General features: G+C 44.6%; 2 protein-coding genes across 2 annotated transcripts in view; both read left to right on the forward strand.

Annotated features, from left to right (window-relative positions):
• Positions 1–8,187, forward strand: part of CACNA1B (calcium voltage-gated channel subunit alpha1 B) — a 247,343-nt gene extending 239,156 nt beyond the window's left edge. Inside the window, exons 43-46 of the mRNA XM_027849985.1 lie at positions 544–654; positions 3,623–3,830; positions 5,243–5,487; positions 7,376–8,187. Coding sequence (XP_027705786.1) covers positions 544–654; positions 3,623–3,830; positions 5,243–5,487; positions 7,376–7,924 — 1,113 coding nt within the window. The 3' untranslated portion in view covers positions 7,925–8,187. The remainder of the gene's footprint in view (positions 1–543; positions 655–3,622; positions 3,831–5,242; positions 5,488–7,375) is intronic.
• Positions 8,188–17,687: 9,500 nt separating this feature from the next.
• The window catches only part of LOC114032507 (zinc finger protein 883-like), a 37,110-nt gene continuing 31,750 nt past the window's right edge, over positions 17,688–23,047 (forward strand). Inside the window, exon 1 of the mRNA XM_027847827.1 lies at positions 17,688–18,315. The gene's annotated coding sequence lies outside the window, so the exon portion shown is untranslated. The remainder of the gene's footprint in view (positions 18,316–23,047) is intronic.

Here is a 23,047-nt window from a genome sequence, read left to right on the forward strand (position 1 = left end):
GGAAAATTTGGGAAAGGGATAGGCTTAGAGGAGAAGATGATGAATTCTATTTTGGATTTATTTCCAATAGAACATCCAGATAGAGATGTCCAGTAGGCAGTTGCTAACATGGGAATGGGTTGACTGTATATAGGTGTGTGTGTGTGTGTGTGCATGCGTGTAGGGAGAGATGGAGATACAGACATCAGTTTATCAGCTCACATCCCGTCTCCACCAGAAAACTCCTCCCCCATGAGAACACTTTGTCTCTTAGCCTTCTGCTTCTTTAAGAACAGATCCACAAAGCTCATCTCAAGACACCTCAGTGGCAGGCCACCCAAATCTCTTATCTGGGAGGGTGAATCTTTTCCTCCCCTTGTCTGTGTTCTGCACATTGCTTTGCTCTCCAGGGTCAGGTTGGTGGTATTTCTGGGTGAAGGGAGTGATTTTCTTAGACTAGTTCAGAGCACTTCTCAGCTTCTTCTGCCCTACCTCAACACATTACTTCCCTGAATGGGATTCTGACTACTTCTGGCTGCTGACCTAATACTGTGATTCCCTCAGGCTGTAGAGATGCAAGAGATGGCCCAGGATGTCTCCAGTGGTGAACCCCAGCCTGGGCTGGAGAGCCAGGGCCGAGCAGCCTCCATGCCCCGCCTGGCCGCAGAGATGCAGGTGAGTCCATAGATGTGAGTGCATATAAGGGTAGACTCAGACTCACTTAGCTTAGAGAGATACATCTTTTTCTTCAGACTTCTTTGTTCACAAATATCTTTAGGAGGAGGCTGTCTTGCACTCTCCAGCACTGACAGACATTCTGGGACAGGCCTGGTTGAACCCTAAGTCAACTTACTGTTAAGGCTGATCCCAGAATGTCTGCACTTCAGATTCTAGGACCTTTGAACCTGCCCTGTGCTATCCCTCCATTCCAGAATCTTCTACCAGGGTTCACACTACTTCTTGAGATCAGGAAACCTTAAAAAAAATTAAAAAATTTTAAAAAAGAGAGATCAGGAAACCTTAAGCATGGAGTAAGGAATAGTTTTCAGCCTCTTGGCTTAGAGAGCCCAGAAACTATCCTGATACCCCAAAAGATTCTCCCAAAGCAGTTCAGTTTGGAAAGTTGCTTTTTTTTTTAAAGAAAACACTTTGCCCATAAATATTTTCTTCTTCGCAATAATTATGTGCAAGCCTACATTTAATATCCTCACATCTACATATATGAACACATAAAGCTATCTTTTCCTTTTTTCTAGAGAGGCTTACCTAGCTCCTTCCCCAATGGTGGGGCATGGGATAGACAACTTGACTTTCTGTTAAAGCCAAAAGACTGAGTCAAAAGCGTGCCCTGATTTTAAGCTCTGTGATGGCTATTCTGTAGTCATGGTGAGCCATGGTAGCTGGAGCCCTTGGGTGTATTTCCCATTAGGCTTCAGAACTAGTAAACTACTGAACCTAACAGTAGTTGGGGAGTATCTGGGGACTTGTCCTTCCTAGAGGAGTTAGATGACAGTACAGCCCTATTCCATGGTTATTAGTCCCTAAATTGGCCCCTCTCTCACCCAAAGGAAATGGGAGACCACAAACCCAAGCGTCCATGGTCACTGGGGGATCTGTAAAAGACATAACAGGAGGTGGGAAACTGACCACCTCAAGGGCTATGTGATGTGGGGCTGGGAGAATGTCTTCTCTGTAGGGTTCTGGGCAGACCAGATTGAAATGACATTTTGGTCCATGAATAGTAACTCTCTGCCACACTCTCCCACTGAGGCAGATGAGCAGTGGCAATCACTTCAGTGGCCAATTAGCATTTCTTCTGCAGAGCTATAGCTAGAAACATCCTACTGGAAGCCTGACCTCTGGAAGCCTTGGGGAAGTGTAAGATACTTGGGTATCTGTAGCCTCCCTTGAATAACCAGTGCCCTCTGTGTGTTTTTCCTCTTTGTGCTTCCCACCCCATCCTTCCTATATTGTATCTGGTTCTTGACATTTTGTTTGGAGTTTTTCTTAATAAATCTTCTTTCTTCTTTCTTGGCATCTGATGGCTACCTATGTCTTTCTGAATTCTCTCTCCTCTCTCTCTCTTTCTCTCTAAATGACTTTTGTACTTCTATTTTCTAATCTCATTTCCATTGTTTTTCATGTCTTTTCTTCTCCCTATTTCTTCTCTTCGTTCTCCTATTGCTCTTCTACTTAACCCCTTTCTCCTCCTCATTTCTTGGTTCCTCCCTCCCGTCCCCCTCTTCCTCCCCTCATTCATCCTGTTGTCTGTCTACCGTACATCTGCCGCACATCTGCCCTGATGTTTACCACTGGCTGTTCTGTCCCTCATCTTGTCCACCGTGTGTGCAGAGGAGCCAAGCGCGATCGCCTGGGAGTTACCTAGCAGTATGTAGCTTAAACTATATTGCCTCTTTTTCTGCATATATGAAGACCTGTTGCTCTTGAGCTCTTTCCTCTTCATGCTTGGTATACTTCTTGTGGGAGCGCTTGGCTTAGGATGTTTCTGCAGCCCTGGCGTCCTCAAGTCAAAGAGGAATGGTATCTTTGATTGGTCTCTGTGGATAAGATCTCTAGCACAGGCCAACCCTTTTCCATCCTACCCAGGGCTGTGGAAGAGCCCCTCAGTTTCCACATATTTTCTCATGGCTGCCATTTACCTCTGGAAATAGCCTCCAAAATCTGCCTCCCCTAGTAGTGGGGGGTGCCCCAAAGAAGCCTGCAAGGGGGACCAGAGATGATATCCTGACTAACCTAAGCTGAGTTTTCCACACACTACTCTGGCTCTATGTGACTAGCTTCTTCCATTTACTGGATGGAGAGGGTTGGATATAGTAAGGCTGTTCCTGAATCATCTTCCCTTAGAGGGTCAGGGCCTTCTGTGTAGCACATGAGGAAGGACATTAAGGGAGGTGGTGGCCAGCAGAGATGAGACAGCCCCTTGAGAAGAGAGTGTAGCTCTTTTTTCCCTAATCCAAAGCCACAGAGACTTCAGCTGTATTGGACCAGCTAATTCTTGCTTCTGGAGAAGGAAAAACAACTCTGAATCTAAGGGTAAAGGTGAAAGCTTGCCCCTCAGAAAGACTTACACCAGCTCTAGGGCCTTGTAGCAAGGCTCTGCTCCTGCCTACACAGTTACCCAGATCAGGGTGGATCAATAGAGAAGTAGGGGACTCAAGCCACTCCAAACCTTCCTTGACTACTTTACTTTTTGGTCCCCAACCATTTTAAAGTCTGGACTTCCTGTCTGGGAATGGGATAAAATTGGGCAACTTTTAATTCTGGTGTTGATCCTGGTTCCATAGTAATTGGCAGCTAAAGAGAATAGATTTGAACTCAGCATTGCCCAGATGTCAAGGAACCTTTTGGACTTTGGGATAATAAGCAGTTCTGGGTGCTGAGGGCATGTGGCTACATTCTGGAGACAAGGCTCAGATGAGTCTGGTTCCTTCCAGCAGCCCCATAGCCTTTCTCCCCCTGTTCTCATCCCATATCTCTTCCCTTAGCCCTTCAGCTTTGTCCCTCCATGCTCCTCTGCCCATCTCCTTCCTCCCTACCCTATATCTGTTCCCTTAGCTCTGCTCCCCTAATAGCTAATGGGTTTGGCTAACAAGTCAATGTCTTCCCCTAATCCCCCCAACAGCCCATTCCAGACACAAGCCCCATGAAGCGCTCCATCTCCACCCTGGCCCCACAGCGCCCACATGGCTCACACCTTTATGAATATGGCCTGGAACGTGTGCCCGCAGGCCAGCCTCAGCATCACCACCATCATCGCTGTCACCGGCGCAGGGATAAGAAGCAGAAGTCTTTGGACAAATGTCCTAGTCAGTCAGCAGATGGAGATGGGGGTGAGTCTATACAACTCCTCTTTTGAAAAAAAATTTAATAATTTTTTTCATTCAACAAATATTTATTGAGCACCTATAATGTGGTTTAAAAAAACATGCTTGTATAGTACTTTACAAAGAGTGTGTCCATATGTTATTGAACATATATATGCAATGGCATAGCATAGTGGAAAGAACACTGGATTTGTAGTTAGGAGACTTGGGTTTGAATCCCAGCTCTCCTACTTACTACCTGTGAGTCCTTGGGCAAGTCATGTCACTGTATGCAACTCCTCTTGAACTAGGGTCCCGGGAAGGAAGGGAGAGAATCTGACCTACTCTCATGGCCTACAAAGAACTCCTAGAATTGAGAAGTGACTCTATATTTGCAACAAGAGGACAGACTAGCTATGGCCTGGAGGGGCACCAAAGAGTCTGTCTGATGCCTCTTACCTGTGCAGAGTTCACATGCTGTAAGAATTAACCTGTTGGGGCAGCTAGGTAGCATAGTGGATAGAGCTCCGGCTTTGGAGTCAAGAGGACCAGAGTTTAAATCTGGTCTCAGATACATAACACTTACTAGCTATGTGACCCTAGGCAAGTCACTTAACCCTGATTGTCTCTCCAAAAAAAAAAAAAAAAAGAATTAACCTGTCCATTTGGGGAATATCTCTGTGCCAGGCACAGAGGTGCCTGTGGGGCTGGTCTGAGCAGGCAAAATTTTCCCACTATGCTTGCTGGCCTCCCACCATCAAATCAGAGGGCTGTTGGTTAAAGGACTGCCTGACACTTTTCCTGGATCAGTTACCCACTTTGGAAAGAGCAAAGACAATATGTTAGTTTTTAGGAATGAGGGATAACACGCTTTAGGGCTTTGCCTATGTTGAGGGAAGCCATACGTATTGGCTAGGGAGTCTGTGACTTCCTTGGGTGAAGAAATGATTAAGATGGGAAAGGTGGGTAAAGCTGGGGCAATGGTATGGAGGTGAGAAAAGGGTGTTGAGATGGGGAAAGTGGATAAAAAAGGAGTTGGGGTAGGAGGTGAGTGGGTGGTAAGATTGTGTTAGAAGTTAGGCTTGAGATTGAGATGGTAGATAATGTAGAATATGGAAGGATTGTGATAGAGGTGTTGGGTGAAGTCTTAGCAGGGGGGAACCTACGTTTGTTAATCGTAGATTTAAAGCTGGATGGGACCTTAGTGGCCATCAGTCCACTCTCCAGTCTCATTTTACAGATAAGAAACCGAGGCCCAGAGAGGCTAAGTTTTATGGATGGGGTAAATGAAATGGGGAAGGTGGGTGAGGTGAATGATTGGGGGATTATGATGGGACTGGTGGGATGAGATAGAGGATGGGGGGGGTGAGAATAGGGTGGGTGAAATGTCTTTCTCCAGTTGCTCTGTTCATGGCTGAGTGCCTCCATCCTGTGTTTAGCACCAAACCACAGCGTGGGGATGGCAGCTCCATCAGGGGAAGGTCCAGCCCCATGTAAGCATGAGAGAAAGCAAGAAAGGGGGCGATCCCAGGAGCGGAAGCAGCTCTCTTCCTCCTCTTCAGAGAAGCAACGTTTCTACTCTTGTGACCGTTTTGGGAGCCGGGACCCATCGCAGCCCAAATCCTCTAATGGGAGTCGTCCCACATCACCTCCTGGGGGGCAGGAGCCAGGTCCCCATAGACAGGTGAGAGGCTGAAGATGTTGGGAGAGGGGTGGGGTGACAATGGGGAGGAATTAAACCATGCCTGGGGCTCATGTTTGGTAAAGTGCTACCCCTTCTGTGCACAGAGCAAACAACCTCAATGGCAAAGGTTATCAACCTGAACAATACAGGGCAGAAAGGATTTGGGTAGTTAACTGAACGGGAGGAAAGAGGAGGATCCCCCTGCCCCTATCCTGAGGGATGTCACCAGACATAAGACTGTTGGGTCCCCACATGCATAGGTGAGCTCTTAGAGGTGTCTAAGTGAACTATAGCCCCCTTTCCTGGGTTGTGCTCTGGTGCCAGGAGCCTCAAGAAGATGTCAATTCATGAAGTCCCACATTTGTCCCAACCAAGTGGAGCTATTGCCTGGAAAGCAGTGAAGAAACAGCCAAGGCCCAAGTCTGGGGCCTTGAGGGGGTGGGGCTGGGCCCTGTTCTCTTCAGATAAGAGTGTTTGATAAGACCCCTCAGAACACAATCAGTGCCCAATCCCACCTCTCTCCCTCTTCCTTCATCCCTCCTATCACAACCTGTCTGTTCTGTCTACTTCTGTCCTGTCCTGCCAACACCTCACCTGAACAAAGTGTCAGGATGCTCTGAGGTTTGAGCCCAGAGCTGAAAAGGTAGCTACAGCTACAGGAGAGCTGATAGAGCCCTCCTCCTCAACCCTGGCTCCCTCTGTGAGGTGACTGATCTCAGCCCTCTCCCTGAGCTGCTCTTTCACCCTTTATGTGGGGGATCACATTTCAGCCATGTCCCCAGCCCTGGCTGTCAGCCAGTCTGTGAGGAATCTGCCCTTAGCCATAGCCCCTCCAGTGTTAAATCTTACCCTTTCTGTGGAGAAACTGGCGGTAACCATCTTTCTTAGTTCTGGATTTCACCTTTCTGTGATGGATCCGACATCAGCCTTTTCCTCAGCCCTTCCTGTGCAGATTCTGCCCTCAGCTCTTTCTGAGTCCAGCAGTCATACAGTCTGTGGGGAGGCTGGCCAGAGGGCCTTCCTATGGACCAGTAACAAAGCCCATTGTTCACAGGGTTCACAGCCCATCCATAATGGCCAACTCCTATCTACTTCTCTTTGTCCCAAATGGCCTTGGGCAGACAGAAAGTCCCAGATTTCCTCTTATTACCCTCAGGAAAATGTTTAGTTTCAAGGAAAGCTTTACCTTCCCAGAAAAACAAGTCCAGCAGCTGTCACAGCTTTGTGAACCATCAAGGGATAGCAAAATCAAAGCTTTAAAAACTTAAAAAAAAAATTTTTTTTTTAGCAGTTATTGAATGACATTATAAGAAGCAACCATTTTGGCCCTAGGACCAGCAAGGAAGGGTGTTTCTATAGCAGGTTTCCCCCAGAATAGCAGACCTTGGGCACACCCTTTCCCCACAATTCCCAGATGTAGCTGCTCACACTGATGATAGTGAGAGTGGCAACTTGTTTTGAGCCCCACCGCCGCCTCCACCCCTTCATCTAGTCTACTGTTTATTCTGGTGTTATACTTGTTAGTAAGTCAATCAGTCTCTGTTCTGCAGCATTTCCCAGGTGGGGCAGATATTCCTATTTTAATTGGTCACTCTCTGGCTTTAACTTTTCAACACCTTACATCTCTTTTCAAATCGCTTTTTTACTTTCCCTTCCCTTAACTGTGGTCGTCTATACTTTGGTTTTATGTGTTGCCATCGCCCCTTCCCTCATTCCCTGGGCCTTGGCGCTCCTGGGCTTGTCTTCTGCTCCTGTTGCTTGTCTCCTTTCCTCCACTCCGCCTCAACCCCTCGCCCTTCCCCCCAAACCTTCTATGTGTACTGTGTGGCTCTATGTCTGTCTGGTCTGTGTTTTTATTTTTGATTTGCTCTGTTCAATTTTCATGTAGGGTAGTGGTTCAGTTAATGGGAGCCCCTTGCTGTCAACATCTGGTGCTAGTACACCGGGCCGTGGTGGGAGGAGGCAGCTCCCCCAGACACCTCTGACCCCCCGTCCCAGCATCACATACAAGACTGCGAACTCCTCGCCTGTCCACTTCACCGGTTTCCAGACCAGCCTACCCACCTTCTCCCCGGGACGGCTCAGTCGAGGCCTTTCTGAGCACAACACCCTGCTCCAGAGGGATTCTCTGAGCCAGCCGCCAACCCCAGTGTCTCGGATTGGCTCTGACCCCTATCTGGGGCACCGTGACCACAGTGATTCTTCTTACCGGGCCCTGCCAGAGGACACACTCACTTTTGAGGAAGCCGTCGCCACCAACTCGGGCCGCTCATCGAGGACTTCCTATGTGTCCTCTCTGACATCCCAGTCCCACCATCTCCGTCGTGTGCCCAATGGTTACCACTGCAGTCTGGGGCTCAGTTCCGGCCCAGGCACTGGCAGCAGCAGGGCCCGGCAGAGTTATTATCACCAAGCCGATGAAGACGACTGGTGCTAGCATCCCGGCAAAAACACACAGCACACACCCAACTTGGCAGGTCTGTGTGTGTTACAGTTGATGAGTTTTATCATCTGAAGGCTGGGTTCCTCCCTCCCCCAAACCCGGGCATGCTCGGGACTGCAGAGGCAATTAGCATGATGACACGGAAGGAGCTTGACCCCAACACTGCTCTTTGGGGGAAATTTGCTGCTCTTTTATGTCCCCCTCTCTCCCACTCTTCTCTCTCTATGTCTCTGTCTCTGTGCCTCTTTGTCTTTCTCTGACTTTATCTCTGTGTCAGTCTATCTTTCTACTTTGTTTGACTTTCTATGTCTGTCTGTGTCTTTCTCTCTCTCTCTCTGCACTGGACAGATCAATAAAATCTTTTTTTTTTTTTTAAGGGATGTGGTTTTTTCCATCCCTCCCTTGTCCGATGCCTTGCTGAGTCTCATAACATACATTTGAAATTTACATCAGTGGCCAAGAAGGCATTGGTGGACCTTCATCCCACATAAAATGGACCTGATTTGTGGAGTATAGTATTTGTGATCTGGGCTTTTTTTTTTTAAGGAGGTCTAATTCTTGTCCAGAATAGACCTATATCTTACCTTGTTTAATTATATGTGATGAGGGGGCAAAATCTCCCTAAAAGCTCTTGAGAACTAAGGCTGGAAGGGAATTCATTTAGACATAATGGTTTAAGAGAGATCCTCTTTTCCATGGAGTCCAAACCTTGAAGTTCAAAGTGTCTTAAGCCTGCAGACTTCTCTGCATTCATTTGACATATCCACCTCGGCCAACTCATACATTATACCACCAAACCACCACAGAGATCCCACACAAAGCTGCTCAGTCCTCCTTCCCCTAAGGACATAAAACAAAACTTGTTGAGGACTATCTGGAAAGAATCCTAGATGCTGATTCTGTTTTCCAACTGCAGCCCCACCCCCTCACCATTTTGTCTTGTTTAGATATGCTTTCTTTTTTTTTTTCTGTTTGTTTTTTGTCCCCCCCAGGGAAGGGGAGACACAGAAAAAGAGAAGAAAAGAGAGAGGGGGAGGAAGTAAATGTAATTGGTTTTATATCCATCCAGGAGCTAGAACTAACTTTTCATTGTGTGCATTTTTGTAAATTGTACAGTAAACAAGGAAAATTATCTCATGTAGAGAATTCGTCCAGTGTCATTCTGGGTCCCACAAACTCTGTCCACTGTTCCAGTCACTCACTACCAAGTGCCTAACCTTTGAAATGTTTCACATTGATAATGCAGCCTCCTGCTTTCCTTCATCCAGCCTTGTGGGGAAGGAAGGAACCTGGAAGGCATATCATGCTTGAGTCCTGTATGAAATCTCCATGTGTGTGTTTTGCAGACACTGTTAAAAACAGGAACCAACTGGAAAAACTAATGAAAACAAAAAAAATAATAATTTGTACATTGTTGGATGGGAAGTTTAAGATCAAGAGAGAAAAAAAAATCAAACTTGTAAAAAAAAGGGGGGGGTTTCCCCATCCTTGGGTAGCACTGAGGGTGTGGTCAAGAGACTTGGCAATGGAGAGTATGGTAGAAACCTTGGGATGGTAAATAGCAAACAGGTTTTTTTAATGGCTATCATTCCCTTGGTTGGAGAAGTTCTGACAATGTTGTATGGTGTATAGTTTGTTTTGAGTGTGGTAAGAGAGTATTGTTCATTGTCTCCTGTTCACAATCTGATTCTCAGGGATGAGACATCTATTTTTTTTCCTGTGGGGGTGGTGATGATGGTAGTGAATGTCTACTTTTGAGTGTATGTGGGGTGGGGAGGGGGGAAGAGAATTGTCATTCCAGATAAAGTGGGAAGTGGGTAGCTAGAAGTGAAGACAGTGATTGGGGAGGGGGAAAGGTGGTCAATAAAAGGACAAAGATCATAAGATAATAGGTTCAGACCTGGACAGAATCTTAGAGGTCATATGGCCTAACTCCCTCATTTTACTCAGTCCCAGAAAGATTAAGTGACTTGGTCCCACAGATAACAAATGGCAGAACAGGGATTTTAATTGGTCCTTGGACTGGAAATCCAGCATTGTTTTACACTGTACCATGCTGGCTAACTTCAAGGGATAGATCTCCAGAAAGGACAGGAGGAAGGCAGGCACTGTGGAATACAGGGCAGCTTCTTGTACCTTGTACCTTAAGAGCCAGAAGAAGAGATGAATGGGGCAAAGAAGAGGGAATAGCTACTGGGCAGCACACAAGTTCTGCACCCGAGGGAAAGCATAGCCTATGGCCAAAAGATGGCCCTTTCAGCCTCTGCCAAGATTTGCTTGGAGCAGCCTGACCAGCACCTGTGGCCTTCTAGTCTTGCCCATAGAGCACAGGTGGAGGGACGGAAAGCTAGGAAAGACTAGTACTAGTGGAACTTTGGTAGTTACCTGCAAAGCAAGCTTTGTACAGGGGAACGTTTTAGGGAATTACCCAGAAGGCATCTCAAAACCCTTTGTCTTCTGGAAAATAAGTGTGTATCTAGACCAAGGGCCTCACACTGTTTCCTTTAGTGTTTACATTTCAAAAGTTCAGATGCTTTTGTAGTTGACTTATTTTTAAATGTCCACCAGTTCTCATCCCTGGGTTCTACTAAAAGACAACTTTGGTGTGAATGCATGTGTGAACTTTGACACACTACATGGTGCCCAAAGTATGCTGAAGTATGTGTGCACCTGTGTGCGTGTGCATGTATGTACTACAGTGCCACAAGGTACAGAGAGGTATGCTGAGGTATGTGTGCACCTGTGTGCATGTGCATGTACTACAGTGCCACAAGGTGCAGAGAGGTATGCTGAGGTATGTTGAGTGGTATAATTTAACCCTTAGGGCTATGCAACATAATGACACTCAGAAGCAACCAATGGAACAAGACTTTCATCCACTTTGTGGCTTTACCTGCTGGATTCTCTGTTTGGGGCTCAGCATAATTGTGACCAAATGTTTGATACATTTCCCTCAACACAAAGGCACAACATTCTGGCATTTTAAAGGAGCCAGAGGATTTTAATTCAAGGAGCTAAAAAGCAAAAGACAGTCCCTAATGGCATATGTGGCCATTGTTCCCACAGTGAAAGGTGGCAGGACCTTTTTTTTGGGCATTGGGTTTTTTGTTCCCTAGCCCCAGCATCCCACCTATTTCCCCATCTTTCCTGTGTTACTTTTCACAGTAAAAAAAAAAAAAGTTAAAATTCTGTACAGTACCATGGCTGTGTTTTCATAGAAGGTGTTAGGTCATTTATAGTCTTGCCTAGACCTGATTGTCACTTCCACAGCCTCAGTTTCTCATCTGCATCCTTTCTCAAGGTGATGAGGAGTGGAGTGGGGAGGAGTGGCCTAGGCTAGGCCATTCCTCCACTGGGTGAAAAGTAAGGGAAGAGGAGAAAGGAAAACCAGAACACTTCTCCCATCGTCCTGTCTTCCTTACTTGGGGTTTGGTCTTACCATCTTTTCATATGCCTACATCTCAAATCCCATAGTGAGTTGCCAAACTTTAAATGCATCAACCAGTTTTCTGCATCTGGAATCAGTCTAACAGTGGCTGTACTTTGAATAAGTCATGTTTGCATGTAAAATATATACATATATACATATATACACACACACAAGTATGTGCATGGAAAATGTTTATCTTCGTACTTTTTTGATACGATGTATTCTTCAGTTGTTCATTTTTAAATATATTTGATATAAATTGAGGGTTTGTTGCAAAACTTTATATTTAAGAACAGTGTTAAAAAAAAAAGATTAAGTCCCAATCATGCAACACAACTGGGGCTTAAAAAAAAAAGTTATGTGATTGACTAGTTTGCTGCCTGAGTCATATTTATCAGCCAAACTTTGGATTCTGCTGTTGTTTCTACAATGACATTTTGTATGAAGCAAAGTCCTTGAATTAAAATAAAAACTTAGCAAAAACGAAACCAAACCAATATGCTGCGCCAGATGATGTGTGCAGTGGGGTCTGTAGGTGGGAAGTCACCAGTGTGCTGAGGACACTTCTAATTTGAAATAACTCCTTGTTGGATTTTACCTGTGCTGACACAGGTGTGTGAAGATAATGCTTTTAAAAAGGGGAAACTAGCTTCTTTGAGATGCAGATCCAGTTACATTCTGTTTTATTGCTGAGTTGTAGAGGAAAAACCCACCTATCTCACCTTAACTCACTCTGTTGATGTGATAATCCTCAGATCATCTGAGAGTTTGGGTGGCCCAGGTGGGTGACAGAGCTGTTCACATAAGGAACCTGGCCTGGATGCTACCCGTGCCTGCCCTTTCACAAGCTCACAATCTGCCCTATGGAAATTAATACCCTCAGACACCTTCAAGTGGAAAACTCATTTGGTCCTGGGTATAACAGTGGTCCCTTCCAGGTCTGTGGTCTGCCCTGGGATACTTAGAGATATCACTTTTGATAGAAATGGCAACGAGATAGAAAGGTTAGCATAACAGAATCTTGGAGTCAGAAGAAACCCTAGGGACTACCTAGTCTAACCCATCATTTTACAGGTAAGGGAACTGAGGCCTAGAGCAGGGAAGAAACTTGCCTAGAGCCACCTAGATGATTAATTAGTACAGGCAGCACTAGAATTCCTATCTCCTGAGTGCTGGGTCCAAAGCTACAACTTAATATATCCCTCCCACTGGCCTTTCTTACTGCTTCAGTGTTTCTGATGCCAGACTGGAGGACTGAACTACTCCCTAATGCTGCATAAACAGAACTCACCTTAACATGCAGGCATCCTGGATTCCCTGAGGTTCATACAAATTCTGAGCACTATCCATATGTCCAACCTATGGGGGGGATACATCTTCCTTGAGATTCTACAGAGATGGGGGCAGGGGCGGGAGCAGGTGAGGACAGGACCCAGAATGGTGAGATGTGGACAGAGCACACTAGAAAATTATTACAGCAACCAGAAGTGCTTAAAGCTGGAAGACATTCTCAGTTTTTCAACACTTCAAAAAATGTCACCAAAAAATATTGTTACGCCCAATGAATGGCAGAGAAAAAGAGACCAGTCCAGGAGAGGGTGCCAGTTCCCATTACTAATGCCCATTAGATCTAAGAGAGAGACCCAAGGCCCTGCCCTCTCTATTCCTATATCTTAGCTTTGGCTCACTGTGTCAGAATTCCAGAAGATTAAAACTGGAAGTGGGGCTGGGATGGGGGGGGGGGGTGGGTTTGGGGGGGGTGGTCTGGTACACGGGATTAGACTCATCATTGTTATTATAACATTACATCTGAATAGGACATGTAAGATTGTTCAAAGACTTTTCACATTTCATTATCTCACTGAGGCCCCTAGTGCTTTTCTCCTTCTCCAATTCTAACATTTGATCATCTTCATTCATTACGAGTAAAATAGTGTGGTTATTTTTTAATAGATCGACTACTCAACTCAATAGCTCCAGATGCCTGCAGCCACCAGATCAACCATTTACCACTACAGCTTTAGGCTCTACTAGCTGTCAGGCAGCATAACTGGTGATCCACATCCAGAGTGGCAGATTCCAGCCCTGTTACCTCCATTTACCAAGCTTAGCTAGGTCCTTGAGGCTGAAACCCTTGCCCCTAGTGTGGAATTTGAGGAAAGATGGCAGCTTTCATCTGCAGAATTTATCCTATGTCTAGGTGTCTGCAACCACAACTTCTACCCAGGATACTTTGCCAGACCAGCCCCTTCTGTCATGGCCTCCATTTAATCAAGATAAGTAAATTAAAGCAAAATTTTGATGCTAAAAAGAAGTTTGATAATATCTAAAAATCCAAGTGACAAAATTTCTCTAGAAATGCAAGCTGAAACTTCACTGGATATGATGCACAAAATGCCAAAACACCAAAATAAACTGGTTAATAAATAATTAAGGAAATTATTAGAATACTTATATTTAAATATTTAATACTGATATATTAGGAATACAGGAATTTTTTTGAAAGGACAGCAAAAGATAAAGGATCAATGAATGAAAATGTGAAATAACACTAAAGATCTAAACTCAGTAATAGCAGCCAACAAAAGAAAAAGTGAATATTCTAACAGATCTGCCACGTCAATATGGGTTTTCCTTTAATTGATGCAGGTTGCATCCTTTTACATCTTCTCATCCTGTATATTTATTGGACTTCATGTTCTTCCATTTGCCCTCCACAGAGGATCCTGCCAGCATGCTGGAGGCCTTCTTCTACATTTCACGGGTCCCAGGCAAGCACTCAAGCTGCTACCTGTTTTCATTCTTGCCACATAATTTCAATAAAGTAAAAATGCATCTTGCCAAGACTACGGCCACTCCGATGAGTTAGTGCATCAGTGATTTTATCTGCTACAGGTGTTGCAAATAGGCAACAGTTGGATCCAGGATTGCACAGAAGGAAGGGAGCAAGCTGGATTCCATTTGAAATTATACAGTATTTTCTGTCATACCAAGCACAAAACCCAATATTGTAAACATAAGTGTTCTACTGTGTGGATGTGGATTTTGGCATGCTACTATCTCTGATCAAAATTGCATGTGACCCAAAGGGGAATGGAGAGACATATGGTGGGCATAAGTAGGCTGCGATATATTTCAAAGGATGACTTCTATGCAAGAAGTAGCATAAGGCGTATTATCAAGGAAATACGATATCAAAAAGAGGTGAGCTTAGTCATGTAGTGAGATTGAAGGATTACAGTGGGACAGGCTGAGGTCTGCACTGGGACCTTCTTACTATAAAAAGATCTAGAGAAGTCCTCCGGCAGGTACAGTAAATGCTTTATGAAGGATCTATAGGAAAAAATAATCATATAGGGTGAGAAAGCATAGACGGAGGGAATACATCAGTGAGATTACAGATCCACTGTGGATATTGAACAGCAAGGGATAAACATTTTTTAAAATTTTATTTTCACTTTTTAGTGAGACAATTAGGGTTAAGTGACTTGCCCACAGTTACACAGCTAGTAAGTGTCAAGTGTCTGAGGTCACATTTGAACTCAGGTCCTCCTGCCTCCAAGGCAGAGGCTCTATCCTCTGTGCCACCTAGCTGCCCTGGGGTAAACATTTTGGCCACTGTGGAAACTCTCTGCTTCCTGATTGGATAGGATTATGCATTCTGGGTAGGATGGTCTTTATGCCAGTTCCCACCAGGATGTCACTTATGTTCTTTCCAGAAAGAAGAAACCTATGTACACCAGATTCAAAGCTTTGCTGCTTATGTTCTCTAGGTAAGCGGCTCTTAACGGCAGTGCTTTCTGTGAACACACTCAGCTACCAATTGGGACTGGTAGATGCAGTTTTCTTTCAGCCTTGGTGACTAGAATCATCATGGAAGGCATTGATTGCATCAGTAACTTTGGGTAGCCCAAATCCCCTTCTTATATTTCAAGTACTTCTCTTATAATCCAACAGAGTACTGCATTACTAAGCTCTAATCCCAAAAGTAGTCTGCCTTTGGGTGAATGAGGAATAATTTTTTCAGGGTCAAATTCTGGTCATTCTGGCCAGTATCTCTACTAGTAGGCCCTTATGTTGTATCTGAGGTTCTCACCAGTCATTCCTGTTTCAGGAATGAAGAATTAGCTCAGGGCTATGTAATTTATTCCCACCTAAAGCATAATCTCTGGAGGAAGTTCCAGACTCTCCTGCATTTTCTTGTATTGATGTCCCATCTTTCTTTGAGTCACAGATTCTTTATCCCCATTGTGGAAATCACCATGGTCTCCTATGCAAGGGACCTATAAGATTAGTTTTCAGCATCCATGTTGTTTTTTCCCATAATGTAATCTGAATTCATAGTTGGTCAGGGTAGCTATCCATCTTCACCTAGAAGTATCTTCCTTGATACCTGTCAGAATATAGTTAAGAAGGTTGTTGTTTGTCCATAACTGAAACTATTAAATACAGTTCTGTTACTTTTACGTGATAGCTCACTCAAAAACTCCAATTGGAGGATGGATTCATGGGTATTACTGTCCATGAATCCCCACCTGGAACATGCAGTGACATCCTCTGCAAAGACTGCCCTCAAACCTTCTAGCCTGGCATCAGTATGTCACACAAAAGGCCTACTTTGATCAGCAAAAGCAGACAGTAGAGCATGGAAAAAGGCAGCCGATTATGGCCTTTCACTTTTCTTCTTCAGGAAAGAAGGACCACGTTACAATCCGATAAGAACAGGGTCAAGAGTGCTAAACTTCAGAATGAGATGAGTGTTGCTAAAGATGACAGAAAGGGTTTTGGTTCTTTTTTTTTAGTTATACTGGAGAAAACTAAAAAGGACAGAACTGCTGCACAGGGTAAATTAGTTGTTAAAAGACCACGTGAAAAAGAAAGAACCACTTAACTCTTAGCTTGCTTTTATCTTCCAAGCAGAACAACACTTGAACTGGAAAGAACAAGAAAGACTAATAGAGTTGAAATCTAAAAGAAATAGGGAGATGTAACAGACCACCTGACTGCCCTTAATGTGAGATACTAGGTCCAGATGAACTCCATACCAGGGTACTGAAAGAACTGGTGGATATGATTCTGTAGTCATTGGCTCTGGCCACCAGGAACAAGTGAGTGCTCTTTAAAAATCAAAGAAAATAGAAGAGCAGGACTAGGGGGTCAACCATGCTGAATTTCAGAAAAAGGGAAGAGAGAAGAATCTACAGGGTAGAATGTTGACATCTTTGTCTAGAAGAGTTCTAGAATAGATTCTTTTTCATTCAAAAAATGTCTTAGTGGTGAGTTTTTATCCTTACATCACAATCATTTCTGGAAGGAAAACCTGCCCCCTTCACACTGTACCCTACCTTGTTACAAAGAAAAGCACATTAAGGAAAAACAAAACAAAAACAAACAAAAAAAATCCCCACCCGAGACGATGGCCACTTGTGGCAAGTCGGACAACATTCTTCCCTAAATAACTAAGTTTCATTATCACTTCTTTAGGACCAGCATTTGTCTTCCTATTAATCAAAGATCTGTTTGCTTTTAGTAATCTTTTTTGATATACAATGTTGTGGGCATTGCGTATGTTTTTCTTTTGATTCTGCTTATTTCATCCTGCATCAAGAACATATTGTTATAAATGAGATAGTTAGTAAACAACATGCTGAAAAAGAAGCTGTGATCCCAACGGATTCCCTGTGCTTTACTTTTATCTCTTAATAAACGTTTAATTGTTGAGCACACCTGGGGGTAGTGCCCTCTGCGAGCACTACGTCATTAAGTCCCGCTCTCTGGGACTCAATTTTCTCATCTGTAAAATGAAGGGTTTATAGCAGCTATCGCTAGTCTCCTCCAGCTCGGACGCTGGGACCCTTCCCGCCTCGAGGGCTCAGGTGTCACACCAGCCCCAGAGGCCAGTCCCGGGACGGACCCCTTCATCCCTCCCCCTTCCGCCTGCTCTCTTCCGGATGATCCAATAAGAGAGAAATCTCTGGTTTATCACTACCCGAAGCTGGCTCGGATCGTATCGTAAGCCAGGCTTAGCTCTGGTTCATGGACAGCCCGGGGTGTGGGAAGCCAGAGCCGCAAAACCGGCCGAACCCCGAGAAAGGAAAGTCCGCGCCAACCACTCTCTCCAGCGGGCCTCGGAGCACAGCGCCGCAGAGACTTTTGGGAGCTGGAGTCGCGGAAAGGAAGCCACGACTCCTAGAATCCTTCGATCACGTACCGGCCTACCTCCAGACTACAACTCCCAGGGGTCTCCGCGACGCAGTTCCGCCTCTGACTTCTGTACGCGCCACTCCCCCCTCCTCCCCACCCCCAAGTCTGTGGACTGACAGAAAAGAGCTGGGCCTGCCTCCCCACGCGTCTAATGTCTCTGTGTTGGTGGACCGGGGGGTTTGGGGAGATCGACCTTTCCACTTAGGGGATCCCCTGAGGCCGAGGTGCATGTTTCTGCGTGCGTGTGTGATAGAGATTTACAGCTAGAAGCGACCTTAGAGAGCATCTTAATCCAGCCCTTACAGATAGGGAAACAGACCTGGAGAGGTTAAGTGACTTGCCCAGGATCACCCAACTAATAAGCAGAGCTTGGACCCGAACCTCCAGGACCTCTGTCCTCAAATCCAGTCTGGGTCACCGTGTGAACCTGAGCCACTTCCAGGAGCCCCGTGTGTGCCCCTTGCCGGTGGGGATGCCTGGTACCCATCATGCGGCTCACTGTCTTTACGTCCCTCGCCTGGGGCTCACTGATCAGGTCGTGTGACTAAGGCTGCCAGTCTCCAGCTCCCTGCCGAGTCTGCCCACACTAGCCCGGGGTTAGAGTTCACAGGAGCGTGGCCTGAGAGGGCCGAATCAAAGCCAATGTCCCCAGCTGGAGGGACCTTGTTCCTGAGTTCCCAGGTCTCAGCAACACAGGAATAAGCCAGCCAGGAGGGATAACCGTGGAGGAGGAGAGTGCATGTGAAGAGAGGTGAGAAGGAAAAAGCGTGGTGGGCTGGGGGGAGTAGCATCTCCCAGCAGAGAGACCTGCACTTCAGGGGAGGGGAGGGGCTTCCGAAGAGTCTCCAATGCAAGGGGCTGGCCTCGGGGAGGGGGAAATATGAGGACCACTACTACAGGGGTCCCCCAACAGAGAGCTAGCACGGCAATAGTGAAAAATGTTATCTGCATGGAGAAAGAATGAATGAGGCTGCTAAGTGGTGGTGTTAAACTGCTGGACCAGGAGTCAGGAAAACCTGCGTCCAAATCAAGCCTCAGACACTTACTTGCAGTGCTAATCCCTCCCATTTGTAAAATGGGGATAATAATAGCACCTATTTGTCAGGGTTATTTTGAGGATCAAATGAGATAAAATATGTAAAATGTTTTGCAAACCTTAAAGTGCGGTGTAAATGTTAGTTGGCTATTGTTGAAAGAACAGAGAAGGGCCAGAGACAGAACTTTGGGGAACAGCCACCTGAGAAGGGGAAGAGAAGCTAGTGAAGGAGTAGTTTGAGAGCCAGGTGACTGGGGTTCCTGACCAAGGGAAAGGAAGGGAAGAGAGAGTATCCATAAGCAGGGGAATGGTCAGGTTCTACAAAAAGTCATGAAGGAAGAGGACCGAGAAAAAAAGTCATTGTATTTAGGAATAAGGCAGCTGCCGATGACCTTTGAGAGAATAGTTTGAGTAGAGTGGTGGGGATGTAAGCAGGGTTGTGCTGATACATGCTTAAAAACTGGTTTTCCAAAAAATGTACTGAGGACACACTCATTTATTTATTTTTAGGCAATTAGGGTTAAGTGACTTGCCCAGGGTCACACAGCTAGTAAGTGTCATGTCTTTGGTCTGAGATCAAATTTGAACTCAGGTCCTCCTGACTCCAGGGCTGGTGCTCTATCCACTGTGCCACCTAGTTGTCCCAGAGGACACACTCTTAAGTTGAGTCTGCATTATTTACATTTTCTCCATCTTTCTCTTAAGTCTAGATGATCAGCAAAACAAATACATCAAGCCCTGATTTGTAGCCTTTGCTAATTTCTGAGGTGTAAAGGTTCATGCTGAAAATTTAACAATCAGCTTACAGGTCCAAGCTGGGTCCAGCACACCCCTGATATAAGGCAGATTGCAGAAAAGCAATGAAAGCAAAGGCGCTGGATGTAGACTATTTTAAAATCTTTTATGTTAAATTTTATTTTTCAAGTAAAGATCTATCTTTCCTCCCACCTACCCCTTCCCCCCTGCCAGAAATCAAGAAAAACAAAATCCCGTTTTACAAATATAGACAAAACAAATTCCCACATTGACCATCTTTTAAAAAAAAAAGTTATAGACTACTTTTTCAAGAAGTTGGCCATGAAGTGGAGAAAAGGGATGGGACTGAATTCAATGAATGTGTATTAAACATCTACTAAGTACAAGGCATTGTGATAGGTTCTGAAGATGAAAAGAGAAAAATAAAACAGCCCTCGTCCTCAAGGAGATTAACTTTTGCTGGAGGTTAACTTTCACAGCATGTCACATGTGGAAGCTGTTTATTCCCACCTAGTCCTTTGGCAACATATCTGACATGTAGTGATCCATCCAGCCTTTGCCTGAAAGCCACCAATGACAGAAACCCAGTTCACTTTTGGAGAGCTGTAATTGGTAGGAATTTTTTCCTCTCTTATAGCTAGTCTCAATTTGCTCCTTGCAGCTTCTACCCATTGTATCCAGTTCTGCTTTCTGGGGCCAAGACAAAAGTCTAATCCTTCTTCCACATAGCAACCCTTTGTATGCTAGGAAACTCATGAACTTAGGTTCTACTGAGGATGGTTGCTAGATGAAATAGAGGGGAAGAGGGAAGGCTTTTTTAAGGACTGACTAGGCATGGCCTTGTTTATAGATAATGGGAAAGAAGTCAGTGGAGAGGAAGAGACTTTGATGATACATTGGAGACAGAGGTTGATAATGTTTATAGTATGCTCCTGAAGGGGGTGAAAAGGAAAGATGAGCCTTAGTAAGAGGTGGGAATAACTCTTCCTCTAAGACAAGAAAAGAGGAGGAGAAAATGAGCAACATTGGATACTGATGTTTTCAGGTATGGAGATGATAGTAATAACTTATATCTATATAGTACTTTGCTATCATCTCAACAACCATGTAATATAAGTGCTATTATTATCCCCATTTTACAGATGAAGAAACTGAGGCTCGGAGAAGCTAAGTGATTTGCCTATGGTCACAGAGCTAGTAAGTGACAAGAGGCAGAATTTGAATTCAGGTTTTCTTGACTTTTAAGATCAGTAATCTATCCACTACTCTCCACTATACCATGTGGCTTACACCAGGTGGCCTGAATCCTCATAGTGAAGCAGAAGGTCAAGTAATTTGCTATAAGTTTTGGGGAATGGAGGGAGGAAAGGGTTTGAAACAATCGTGGGGAACAAGATAGGGAATCAAAGGATTACTCCACAGGCAGCATTGTAGGTCCAGTAACATAATTTATAGTGAGTGAAATTAATTTGATTTTATGACTTTCTCTAGGCATGCTCAGCTGCCTCTGATCAGGAATGGAAAAATCAGGTAGAAATTGCCCAAGGTAATGATTAGCAGGTCAAAAATGGCGGAAAGAAGGGAGGGAGAAGCATTCCAGGATGGTGGCTAGTGAATCATTAGTCAGCAAACTATGGCATCAAGACTGGGGATGTGATGGTGGTGTCATCCAGCGGAAAGGGTATGTGCTCTGGAGACAGAGAACCTGTGTTCAAATCCCAACTTTGATGTTACTGCCTTTGTGACCTTTGAACAAGTCACTTAACTCCATGGGCCTCAGTTGCCCTATCTGTAAAATGGAGAGGTTAGATTGTCTAATCCAAGAGTCTCTAAGGTTTCTTCCAGCTCTAGATCAATGATCATATGATTAAGTTAGATGTTATTAAAATCAGAATTCAGAGATACCATGGGAGAGTATAAAATGTTTATTGATTAGATAAGGAAGAATCAAGGGAGAGACTATAACTGGTGGCAAGGGTAAAGAGTATATTTAGTATAAGGGTAGAGGAAGAGAGAAACAAGGAGGTATTTTGGTCAGAGTAAATATAATTTTTATATTCAGGATCTTGGAGATGATTCTCATGGAGCCTGAAGAGAAGGACGTAGAGGTCCTCTGGTCCAACCCCTTTTACATCAGTAGAAAGTAAGATCCAGATTGCTTAACCCATTTGCTCAAGATCACACAGATGGCAAGAGGCAGAGCTGGTATTTGAACCCAGAAATTTTGTGACCTTAGACATATTCCTCTGTCACAGAGCACTTCTAGTTTTTCAGATGAGACCCAAGGGTATTCTTATTAAGTTCTTATTAAGTTTACTGTAGTTGCTGTGGCTAAAAGCTGGGAGGAATAGCTAACATATAGGACCTGGCCCCAGAGTTCTAAAGAGAATGCAGAGTGTTCATGTTTGGGAATTTACAATGGTTTTACTGCCAGTGTTCTGCCAATGTTGATGGTGGCTCTTGGACTTCTTGGCAGATGAGGCCTGTGAGGGATTGGGACACTGATGAATCAGAAGACTGGGTATCAATAAGCTACAAGTGGGATCTCAGTCATGGAAAAGGCTGGAAACCCTGTGGGACCTTTGACACATTGGCCTGTCATAGTAGAGATCAAGGAAGGGACACCCTCTGGTCCTTATTTACTCCAGATCTTCATTTTTTATCATTCAACCTCACCTTACTTTCCCACTACCTACTCCTTACATTCTACCTATGCCTTACTATCATCCTTAACCCTATTCTTTGTTCTCATTCTTCCACTTCTCAGTATTTTCTCAGGCCATCACCCCTGCTCTGCTTCAAATCTCTCCCTCTCCAATCTATCCTCCACATAGCAGCCAAAGAGATTTTTCTAAAGCATAGGTCTGACCATGTCACCCTCTTCCCCACCACCATTCAGTGAACTCCAGTAGCTCCCTGGTACCTTGAAGATCAAATATAAATTCTTTTTTTTGGCATTTAAAACTCTTCATGACCGGACCCTTTCCTATCTTTCCAGTCTTCTTACAAAGCATTTCCCTCTGTGTATTCTGTTGTTGAATCATACTAGCCACCTCATTGTCCCTTCTAATTGATATTCTATATCCCATCTCCATGCCTTTGCAATGGCTGTGCTCCATGAAATGTTCTTCACCTTGGTTTCTTTACTTCCTTTGCTTTCTTCAAAACTCAGTTCAAATGCCACCATCTTTAGGAGACCTTTCCCAGTCCTCCCAGATGCTACTGCCTTTCCCTCTTAAAAGTTATCTGCTTGTATGTATTTCATATATACCTATTTGTAAATATGCTGTCTCCCCATTAGAATGTAAGCTCCTTGAGGGCAGGGACTGTTTTTTGCTTTTTCTTTTTATCCTCAGCACTTAGCACAGTGCCTGGTACATAGCGAGTGCTTAATAAATGCTTGTGGATTGATTGATTAATTGATAAAATCTTGTAATGCTGTGTGGTTTCTGTTATATTAAAGAATCCAATGAAATATAGACCCCAATGGAAATAAATTACGCTAAGGACAAGGGGCCAAGTACACAAGTAACTGAGGGTCAGTGATAAGGCACAGAGATAATTGGAGTCATCATTTACCCCAGCATCCTTGAGGATCTTCTTATAAGAGAAGAAGAAACGAGGACAGGTGCATGGGATCTCCCCATTCCTCTTATCCTCATCCAGAGATCCTGTCTTTAAGGGCTAGCTT

The sequence above is a fragment of the Vombatus ursinus genome, unplaced genomic scaffold (genome assembly GCF_900497805.2).
Source record: "Vombatus ursinus unplaced genomic scaffold, bare-nosed wombat genome assembly UNPS02000580.1, whole genome shotgun sequence".
NCBI classification, from domain to species: Eukaryota; Metazoa; Chordata; class Mammalia; order Diprotodontia; family Vombatidae; genus Vombatus; species Vombatus ursinus.